The sequence below is a fragment of the Pangasianodon hypophthalmus genome, chromosome 16 (assembly GCF_027358585.1).
Source record: "Pangasianodon hypophthalmus isolate fPanHyp1 chromosome 16, fPanHyp1.pri, whole genome shotgun sequence".
Taxonomy (NCBI): domain Eukaryota; kingdom Metazoa; phylum Chordata; class Actinopteri; order Siluriformes; family Pangasiidae; genus Pangasianodon; species Pangasianodon hypophthalmus.
Window position 1 is genome coordinate 11,984,753 of NC_069725.1, and position 12,023 is coordinate 11,996,775.

At 37.5% G+C, this 12,023-nt stretch overlaps 1 protein-coding gene across 1 annotated transcript; it reads right to left on the reverse strand.

Moving 5' to 3' along the window:
• Positions 1-1,270: 1,270 nt before the first annotated feature.
• rnd1a (Rho family GTPase 1a) lies at positions 1,271-8,340 on the reverse strand. The gene is made up of 5 exons (XM_026920289.3): positions 8,075-8,340; positions 7,141-7,228; positions 4,621-4,730; positions 4,406-4,540; positions 1,271-4,291 (listed from the first exon to the last, which is right to left on the reverse strand). Exons 1-5 carry the CDS (start codon positions 8,192-8,194, stop codon positions 4,052-4,054), a joined length of 693 nt encoding a protein of 230 aa, XP_026776090.1. The 5' UTR covers positions 8,195-8,340; the 3' UTR covers positions 1,271-4,051.
• Between the last annotated feature and the right edge of the window lie 3,683 nt (positions 8,341-12,023).

Consider the following 12,023-nt stretch of genomic DNA (forward strand, 5'->3'; position numbering starts at 1 on the left):
CAATAGAAGAAAGTTCCAGAGGCTGTCTGGTTCAGGAGTTGAACAAATATATGTCCTGCAAAGTGCTATTTGTTGTTATAATTTGTGAATTAAATGACTTTTTCCAGCAGTCCTGTTTTTTTTTCAGTGTTTTCTAGTGTTTCCAGGACATAGTGGTAGGGTTTACATAAAAAAAAACCTCTCTGGCAAAATAAAAAAACCACACCCACTTCTGGTTTAATAGAGATATTATGTAAAATGGAAGTCCGATTGGAAGCATGTTGTCTGTGCTAATTTGGCTATTAATTATGTACATACATATTCCATGGGGAAGCAAGAGCTGACACTGAAGAATATTCCTCAGGGCCTCAAACCCTCTTTTATTTCATATTTAAATCAATTTCATTGTCTTAGTTTTAGAGCACCTGTATCCTACAGGAACTGTACCATAAAAGAACTGGGTGGGTATTTATGTTCAAAATGCGGAAAGTCTCTGTAGATTAATAGCATTTGCCTTATCATCAGGAGACTGTGAGCTTGAATTGCGATGATGCCACAGTCCCCCTTGACTGTTGAGAGAGCAAAACTGGCCATGCTTTCTGGATGAGAGGGATGGCATTACTTTCTGTACCCTGTCAATCAGAGCAACACTAGCCAATCATGGTCATCTATGAGCTCAAGTATGTTGAAGCAGATAGCGCTTAGTGTTACATTACCATCCCTGGCAGATATCTGCTGTGTGATAGGGGACAGCTGGCTAGAGGGAAGGAAATGGCAAATGACCAAATTGGTGTGAAAATGGGGGAAAATCCCAAAAAAGACAGCATTTATTATCACATTTACAAGTACAGTATACTGAATTTTTTTCTGTGTATATCCCAGGTTTTTAGGAAGAGAGGGTTAAAGGCCTTGCTCAAGGGCCCAACAGTGGTGGTGTCAGGATTCAAGCTCATGAATGATTTAAGAAAGGACCATATTCAGCCCCTGATTATGTTATTATATCATAATTTTTATGAACATCAAATGTTTTTATTCATGACGGCTTTGGCATAGATCGACCAAATGACCATAGAACAACTTCACGGGTCACTGGACATTTGATAATGCTAATTTCTCAAGCATGGTGGTAAAGAATAAGTGAGATACTCAGTGTGTGCAATCTTCATGTAATACACTGGAAACCAGGAAACAATTTTGCTGCACCCCAGGGAGCTGCTTGGATGTGTGGAACCGTTATATTGAGAGAGTGGCACAAAGACAAACACATCATCTACACTAGAGCCATCAGACTACAAACCCCAGGGGGTACGCACTGCTTCACAGTTGTGGAGGAGGGGGAATCTATTGATCTACCGCAGTGCTGGAATCATCCTAAAGTCTGCACAAACACACAATAAATCTATATTTACACAATAAAGCCATTTTTAATGAAACCAGTTGAGAGAAATCACAGACAAGAAAAAACATTTTTAAATAAATTACAATAATACTAGACACACAACACTTTAAGCTACATTTCACACATAAATACCAGTATACTATATTCAGTATATCACTACCCAAAGTGCCATTAGCAAGAACTTCTCAGAGAGCATATGTATTTCATGAGTTTCACTATAGCCTCTGGTATAGGTTGTATTTAACGCTATGATGAAATAACCCATCCTTACTACTTCTTCCCATCAGCATTGAGCAGTGCCGTACATCCTTGATTGTTGCTAGGCAACACTGCGGCATTCCGGCACTGCGCGTAGTTGTATGCATAAGGGGGTGTATGTATCAAATATATCACTAAATCTGCAGTATCAGAGGCTACCTGTCCATTCGTTCAACAGATAAAAGTGGGGAACAGAGAGTTTAACTGTCTATGAGGAAACAACTAAACAAAGATCTAAGAAAACAGAACTGGGTGTTCAGAGATGAAAAAGTAGTGACAGGCCCAGCCTGTGAGCTTTAAAGACTAATGTCTGCTTGTGCAATACAGCAAATACATGCACTCACACCATGCTGTCCCAACACTATCTGATCTTATCACTGGCAGATGCTGAGTCAGGCACTATTTATCTTGTTAAACTGATATAAAAATCAATATATGGTTTGCAAGTGGATTCCCAAGGGTATTGTCACTGTATGTTTTTCACTATGTTACTATTAAGCTGTGGCTGTTACTCAATTTTGTTTTATGGGGTTTACTGGGGAAAAACAAATCCTGTATATAAAATAACTTTTCTTAAATGCAATTTAATACATCACAAAGATTACTTCATTCGACCAATCAGGTTTCCAATAATTGTTTTCAAATAGAAATAATATGTATGAAATCCTGGTCAGCCAAAAAAAAAAGAAAATCAAAATTAATTATCAAAGCTATAGTTTGGAGTAGGTATGTAACCGAATATGAATACATTATTTGGATTGAACAGATTCCATCTCACAGTGTGTTCTAAACAGATACAAACACAGATGTGAATAGGAGGTGCACTATTCTAGTTCACAGGGCATCAGGTTTTGATTACAGGTGTGTGTTGGAATATACAGGGTGTCCCAAAATTCTCAATACGTAAGGAAAATGAACACTTTTTAGCAAAACGTCTTCCAAAATTTTTCTTACTTAATTTACATTAATTATTTTTGTCAGATAGCCTTTAAGAATGCCTTTGACAAAAAAAGAACATATTGAAGTCATTCTCATGACTGGATCAGGAAGCTGTCACAGACTGGAAAAGACCGAAAGTGTTGCAGACCAACTGAGAAGTGGAAGTCCACGAATATCCACTGACGAAGGCACAACTGACTTGGTGCTTGCATACGTAGTCCCCTATGTATGGAGACTTTTGGGACACCCAGCAGATCTCGCAAAGAACATAAAAATAAAAAAAAAACAGCTGGATTGATGAAGTGAGGAGAATTGAGTGAGGAGATTTTACAGACCATGCTGACAGTGCTGGCATTTCTACAGTGTTCCTTTTTTTCCACACTGTTTTCCAGTGTATCAAGGGGCACAGTGGTAGGTTTCACTCAAAACCACACACACTTTTGGTTAAAATCCAAATACAGATATGAATATTTGGAGTACAGATACAAACAGAGATAGTGGCTACACCCCTAGATTGGAGAAATTGTATTGATTTAAAAATAATAAAAGTCCAAATAAGCTAATTAGAACTACAAGACATCAGTTTAAGAGATACTTGATCATTAAAAATTAAAAGAAGGTAGCCTTAAAAAGGCAAGCCAGATAATTAGGCACGTTCAATAGGTTTACCTTATATATCTAATCTCTCATCAGACTTGTCTGGGATAAAATGTCATCCTGTCTCCTCAACTAATCCCCCTAATCTCTTCTGTCCTGCTCCGACATGCTCTTCTAAGGTCCACAGCCACTCTAAGGTCAGCCATCCAAACTGAGCCACCATCACAAGACCTCCCATGTGTTGTTCATGCCATTTCAAGATCTGTCCAGACTATCTGTTCTCTTCGTTATACATCTACTGAGACTTATAGATGGATAAGAGAAGGTGCATTGTTGTCTGTGTATGTATGTGAGAGACAGAGTGGTAGTCAGCATGTTCTCTCTACCTACATGTGATTGCACACTCCATCAAGTGTCAGTTTTATAGCTGCTCTTTAAAACTTCCCCAGTTATGACCCTTACGCTTTTGTGTCTTCCAACTAAATCACATAAGCGTCTTCCTCTGTCACTCTCTTTCGCATACATGACCAGTTAACCATTTAATCCTGTTTCTTATTAAACATCTGGTAACCCTGTACAGGAAGGCTCAGATCTCCAATACATACGCACAATAAATAAAAAATAGCACACTTAATTAAACAGGGCATGAGGTTCATGTGAATTAAATGTTATCAGGCAATTTACCATAAACCTGTGTATTAAAAAGAATCAATTAACCGTCATCAGCTTCCATTCTTTGTGATGAAGAAATGGGATGGACTAACTGAAAAGGCAAAACATTGAGTGTGTAGAGATGGGAGGGGACAACAAAGGTCACGACTTCTTGTCTCCATTCAAAACTGCCCTTCTGTCAATCTGTCTCAGGAAGCAGAGTCTGGATCACATGACAGAACAGCTCTTGGTCCTCTCTTTGCTGAAGGACGAACTCAGAAGCTCACTCTTGCTGGGCAGGTGCAAGAGGCGTTTCCGGTGGGCGGGGCTTGGCTTGATAGGCGGCTGAAGCTTGTCCAGGCAGGCCAGGGCTGCTGAACGAAACACGCTGTGAATGCTTTTCTCTGATGTAAACGCGGAACACTCCAGATATGCCTCGGCTCCCAACTGCTTTGCTAGTGAAGACCCCTAGTGATAGAGCCATAAGAAAATGAATGAAGATAGATGGACAGATAGGCCAATAAATAGATAGATAGACAGATCAATCAAGCGATATCAATCAGGCGGATGTGACTAACTGACCTGTTCTTGAGAAATTGGGGCCATTTTTTGCGTGGACAGCTCCATCAGTGTGCACACGTCAGTGCGCAGGTCTGTCTTACAGGCAACCAGGAGGATGCGTGCGTTGGGGCAGAAATCCATGATCTCTGTCTTCCACTATAAAAGGACAACACTATCATAACTGGACATATATAACACTATATACCAAACACAGTTACAGCTTTGGCCTCATTTACCTTTTTCAGAGAGCTGTCAACAGTGTCAGGTCGGCTGATGTCAAAACAGAGCAGCACAGCATCAGAGTCGCTATAGCAGAGTGGCCTGACGTTATCGTAATATGGAGAACCTACAGGACCAATGCCACAGTTTTACCACCAACAATTAAAAAATCATTAAAAAAGACCATAGATTTATTATGGCTGTCAATCTATTGCAGGACATTACAAACACACATTAACATTTAGTACCATATAGTACAGTAACATACTGTATAGTAGCCAAAACACCTACTACACCTTCTGGCATGGTTTAGGGAGATGGGAGGAAACTGAAGAACTGGAGGAAACTCACGCGGACAACATGTACAATTTGGCAGAGACAGTAACCCAAGCTAAGGATTGAACCCTGGAGTTAGCAAAATTATCCACTGCACCACCGCATGGCACCTTTTATTTACGATAAAATCACAAAATATGCAGAATGTACATCATAGCTTAAAAGGGGCTTTGGCTTAAGCAGGTGCATGCATCTGAATAGTTCAAAAAACTGACTGTACCCGCTTCCGACATCCATACTGTACATTAAAAGAGATCTAAAATGCTGTCAATTTGTCAGAAGACCAAGGTATCCACAACCTCTCATTATACATTCAATTTGATATGAAGAGAGCGAGAAGAGGTGTCTAAGTAAGACAGATGAGAATATTCTGCTGTAATTAGTAAGACTAATTAGTCATAATTACAGAGATTCAGTGTGTGTGTGTGTGTTTGTGTGTGTGTGTGTGCTTTAGCCTTTTGTGAGGCCTGAATATCTCCACATAGGAATACACAACGAATTTGTAGAGTTCATTTAGCTGAGGACATTTAGCTGGTCCTTACAAAACTATGACTGAGTGTGTGTGTGTGTGTGTGTGTGTGATATTGCCAATCTGCCCATATCCCCCCAGACTGTCATCTACTAATGATGCCATGCGTAATTAATGAAGTTTACTTGGCCTAATGAAGGCATGGTTAAGTAACTGAGTGCTGATTGCTTTCACACTCTCCGATTACAAACATTGATCTGGAAATCAGTTCTTGAATACGAGTAAGGGGTCTTTTCAAAGCACTATTAATACAGGAAAAATCCCACAAAGTTCATGACAGCAAGTTCAAAGTTTTCCAGTGCACCCTAAGTGAGGTCATGACATCTAAGGGCATAGTGCTTGGATCTGCTTTAAAGTGTGATTGAGCTCAAGGGCTCAATCTAAACCCATAATGATGGTGTCACTGTTGTCATATCAAATAATTATCTATCCATCCATCCATTCTCTGTACTGATTATCCTACACAGGGTTGCGAGGGAACCTGGAGTCTATCCCAGGAGACTCAGGGCACCAGGCAGGGGACACCCTGGACGGGGTGCCAATCCATCACAGGTCACAATCACACACACCCTCACACACCCATTCACTCACTACGGACATTTTGGAAATGCCAATCAGCCTAATATGCATGTCTTTGGACTGGGGGGAGGAAACCGGAGTACCCGGAGGAAACCCCTGAAGCACGGGTAGAACGTGCAAACTTTATCAAACAATTATCTGAAATGCAATTAAATCTCAGAAACATAATAACCTATAAGGAGCTGCGCTCATTTGTGTCCAGCTAGACATAAGGGTGATTCCATGAATGGGCTCATGTAACTCTTTTTTTAATCACATTTCAACATCAATTATTAATTAAGAATTTATTCTATTCTAACATGCATTTACCAATTCAAAAATTGTTTCAATCCATATCAGTTTCATTTTTTACAATGACTGCATTTTGCTCTTAAATGAGCAACAGGGTTGAGTTTTAGCATAGAATTAGCAAACACACAAAATGTTATTAACTAGCATCCATGCTAATGGCACAAGGACATTAAGGACCTTTTTAAGTTATTTACATAAAAAGTATTTAAAATTAATAATTCACTCTAGTTATTAAAATTACTTTATTTATTATGATTTGCTTTTCTATATTTTACTAGAAAATAAATAAATGAATTTATTTTTATTTAGTAAATTGAAAAGAATTTACTTTTATTATTCCCATGATCTTTAGGAAATTCAAATGTTAAAATTTCCTGTTATACATTTAACATTCCTGTTAAAATATTCCAAATATTTCTTTCTAATGGATGGCTAATGAACAGGATTGTTCAAGCAGTAGATGTTAAATGGATTCACATGTTACGGTATATTTCAGGTAAAGTGTAGTTATTGAAGGCTGGGACTGGTAAAAATGCTGTTTTCTAAGTGCTTTAAATAGGTTTTATTAGTGTTTGAAGTTATTCATATGAAATATTCACATTGGTTTGTTGTTAAGAACACTTTGTCTATGTTTAAAATGTCATCGACTTTTACTTTACATATATAATTGAAAATATCACACAAATAGCTTCCCAATAGTAGAATCACTCATAAACACTGCAGGTTTTCAAATGGGGAACTTTTCTCTGTAGACTATATGTGTAAATACAGCTGTACATACAGTATAGTTTAGATTTCTCACCTGATGTGTCCCACAGACTAAGCTCAATGTGTTGTTCTTCTATTTCCAGGCCTGACGTGTAGTTTTCAAACACTGTCGGGATGTACGTCTGTAAGCAATCACAATAAAGAGCATGATTATTCCAGTTCAGTCTGGAGCAGGAATTCTCATGTCCAGTTTACTGCTTGTGTACAGACAAACAGCTTCTCTGTTTAAAAGACACTAGAAAATCATGTGCACAAAACTGGCTACATTAAACAATTAGGCTGGTCGATAAACAACAAATGTCATTCATGTTAGAACACGGTCACTTTAACAACTAAGTTATTAAAATAATTCCTAAGCATACATTCCTTTAATGGTTTCTCGAGACTGGTGTGTTAAAGTTAAGTGAACAGGCCTTCTTGTTTCAGAATGTTCTCAAAAATGTTTTATTTCTTCTCTAGTTAATTCTCAAGAACATGTTATTAAAAGAAAAATCCAGGAACTCTTAAATTAAGAGATATTTGAATCTTTGTCTACAGTGTGAAGCATATTTGAAAAAAAAAAATTTTTTTTAATGGTATGAGTTTATGAGAACTAGTTGTCCTGAAGCAATACTTCAGTCTGCATTTAGTTTTCTTAATATATTTGTTTATCTGTTTATTTATGACTATTATTGTTGTTGTTGGCGGTATTATTATAACTATTGTTATTATTATTATTATTGTGTGGTGACCATTCAGATGTGTTATACATGTCTGAGAAAAAATATAGTTGTGTCAAGCAAATAACAACAACAACAACAGCAATAATAATAATAATTATTATTATTATTATTATTAATTTTGTTAATAATAATAATAATAATAATAAGCAGGGTTACATGTGGTTTCTCATTAATCTGCAGTTTAATATACATTTAAACTGACTGAGCAATAAAAACAGGACTAAACAGAACTAGCTGCTCTCTTACCTCAGGGTAGCAGTCCTTTGCCAAGACTTGTAACATAGCCGTTTTCCCGCACTGAACATCTCCCACTAACACCAGTTTACAGCGGACCACCAGCGGCTCGCTTACTCTCCTCTCCTTCATTCTCAACGAGACGAAATTATATGAAAAACTGAATTCTACTCCCTCGAAATATCACTCACGTGTTCCAGCAGTCTTACAGAGACGCGTAAACTCTGTATGAGCACCGCGCAGTGTTAGCAGCTGGCTGACTGGAGAAAACTCTCAACTGCAGCGTTTTATGCATCTCAGCCATCCAATCAGCGCTGCGCATCACTGCGCGCGACGCATCCAATAGTGGCCACGCCCCCCAAAATATAGACTACTAGTGCAGCCAGTGAATAAACTTTGAATGTTTACTTCTGCTGGGTTTTTTTTAAGATTTCAAAGATTTCAAATGGAAAATGAACAACGTCTAGTGAATAGGCTATCTAACTTCACATTTCGGATTTTTTTTTTTTTTTGACTTAAATAAGGATTCCCTGAGTAGGCCTATATACAAGCTATAAAATTGTTCAAGCATTGTTTTGTGTGTCAGTGCTTTCAGTTTTCATTTATGATCTGTGGCTGACACATATTAAGGAATGATTTAGTCTGGTGTATCTCACTGTAATTCCCTGGGATTAGCCTCTATAGGCTTGATTTATTCAGTCGGATGTAGAGAGAGAATGCATGTCCTACTGGCAATCTGAATATGGACTATAAATAATAGGCTAACAAAAAACAAACATCCATACACTCTTGTCACTGGCGTGGTACCCTTATGTCTACATCTTTGTGTGTATCTTTTACATGGTATTGTGAATGATTTATGGCACCACATTTAAGCTTAAGGATTAATATTGTACATTTAATTAGCTTTTAGAGTAATAAAGGTGCATTACAGCCTTCCAGGTAAAAGATATACATGCTAACAGTACAAAAGATGTGCCCTTGAGAGTACCACCCATGTGATAAGTAAAGGTATAGATTAGTACCCTTTTATTCTGATATGGAGATGATGAATCATGATATGGAGATATGGAATAATGATATATTACATAGCACATAGGACATTCTGTCCTCTCAGATATTTTGGCCAATATGTTCCATATATGTGGGTGTAGTTGTGTGTAAAAATTTGGGGAGGGAATTTATTATGTAACCGTTTTATTTAGTATGGTTCGTGAGCTCTTCTGTCCCATTCCTTCCTCCGTTCCATCTTCCCCCTTTGTCTGGACTTCTATACCACATTAGGTTGGAAGTAGTAGACTTAGATGTATGTGTTTGTGTGTGTGTGTGTGTGTGTGTGTGTGTGTGTGTGTAAAACCATGCTTGTGTCCTAGCCAGACTCAGCCAGAGACAGATGGTCTGGTCTTCCCTAAACCTAAACTACAGGAAACAGAAAAATCACATCTCCGTTGGGAAGCTCTGTACAGTAAACATGGAGTACACACTGATCTCTCACAGTCCCAACAAAAAATGGACCAACAAAAATATTCACATAATCATGTGGCTACATTTTTTTTACCTGATAGCTCATATACTATTGGGACTAGAGAAGAAATGGATATTGATTTTAGCATTATAGTGATGACATTGCAATGGAACACAAGTAGAATACATCCTAAAAAAAAAAAAAAGCACACCAAAGCAGAAATTGTTCATCAGTAGTTCTATATGTATGCTTTTCTTTCATTCTGTCTATCTGTCTGTCTATCTTTCTCTCTCTCCTGTTTCAATTCATTCCAGTGTAAATTCCACCTTTGTCATTTTCACTTCATTTCACCCTAGAGATGTAATAAAATGCACATTGCTTAGACAAAAATCATTTTAATATCAGAAAAGTTCTATTCTACCATCATTTTACATAAAGACTAAACAGTGATGTAAATATTGATGACATCAAGTAGTGTCATATCATGTGGTGCTGGTTCTAGAAATCTGAAATATTCTTTTATCTTTTGTTAGATTGCATGCAAATGTCTGAGACATTTCAACAGCGACCTACTGCTTTGTGGCCTCAATCAAGCGTTACACAAATGAAATAAGAGCATCATCAACTGGCAGGATTTCATCATCCCCAACCCATTACACTGCTCATGTAGCTCTGCTGTACTGCTTGAATTCACACAAGACACAATGTTTATTCTTTACATGTAAAACAAATTGTTTAAAACATCTGCTTATAGTTAATAAAATGCTTGTGTACACTTAATTCAGCATGTAATTTGCTCTACAACAGGGAAAATGCTGAAAAAGCAATTATCCCAGCCAATCATTAACATTTAGAGCTAATAAATTATAAAACTCACATTTAAGACACATACATTTAAGATTATACATTTAAGATTAATAAAAGGGAATTAGGGAATTACTACAGCTAGTGTCAATTCGTATTGCTTTTAAAATGGATATAATTTGTCACAGTGTGGTGCAATCAACAACTGGAAAGCATACTGATATTCTATTCTATTCTATTCTATTCTATTCTATTCTATTCTATTTGTATAGTGCTTTTAACAATGGACATTGTCACAAAGCAGCTTTACAGAAATGAGTGGAGTATAAATTCCAGTTTATCTGCAATGAGCAAGCCAGAGGTGATGGTGGCAAGGAAAAACTCCCTGAGACTTCATGAGGAAGAAACCTTGTGAGGAATAAGACTCAAAAGAGAACCCATCGTCATATGGGTGACACCGGACAGTGCGATTATAAATAATTTCCCTTCTATAGCTGTATACTATATAGTCAAAAAATGCAGTTGTGTAAACAGGAACTTATGAGCTTATGAGCAACTTATGAATATGAGCATCAGAGTCATTTCTGAATTCTTCTAGTTTTAACATGAAGTCTATTTTGCTGATATTATTGAATGTTCACTGATGGAGTCAAAACTGTTCATAGCAATTGCAGTCCTAAGGCTATCCACGGAGGAAGAACATCCACAGCCATCATTATGGTTTCCAAGTGGTACCATCCACAGTAATCACGTGGTGATATTTAGGCTGTCCGTGTGGGGTAATCCTCAGCAGCAGCGAGTGATTTTCAGGTGATGAGAACTCCAACAGAAATAGGGCATCAGGGTGAATCAGGCAGGTCTGGAGAGCAGAAAGAGACAGGATCACTGGTATCCCATCACACATGATGGACTGTTTTTGGAGAATAACAGGGCTTGTTAAAAATGTTGGATGAAAGATTTTCTACTTCTCACAGCTGTGCAATATTGTCATTTGAAATAACCCCAGAAAACCTAGTGTATAATAAACATCAATAACAATTTGTCAGTGTCAATTTTATGAAAAACAACCATTTACAAAACCCTTAAATTGGCACGTTTTCTTGTTTTCTCCTGTGAAATTGTATGAAATACATGTCATGCTTTTTTTTAACTTAAATAATTAAATTCAGTTATCAGTGTAACCAAAAGATCCTACGGTGAGAGCCATTACGCATGCAAAATAAACCCAAATGAAATTCAGTGTGTATAAATCATAACAACATTTAAAGCTTAGTCTTACATGCATCTCCAGTCTTGGTACACAAACAAAGTACACTTCTTGATGAGTAAAAGTTTTTCACCTTTAATCCTAGAGACTTGGATTGTATTGTTATACTGTATATATTTGTAGATAATGACATATGATGCATTTTATCTTTTGAATCATGCAACAGCACAGACTAAAACTAACCTCTGAATGAAATACTACGGCACAGGTTCACAACTCCCGTCCTGGAGTACCTCAGGTCTTGCACATTTTTCACAGTGTTCACTGCTCTAACAAACAGTTCACCTCGAGAAGGGCTGTTAATGAGCTGATTAGGTAAATCAAGCATGTCTGAGCAGAGAAAACCCTAAAATGTGCAGGGCAGGGTGTACTCCAGGACCAGGTCTGGGAACTTGTGCACTAGGTGCATCACAGTGTTGTAAACT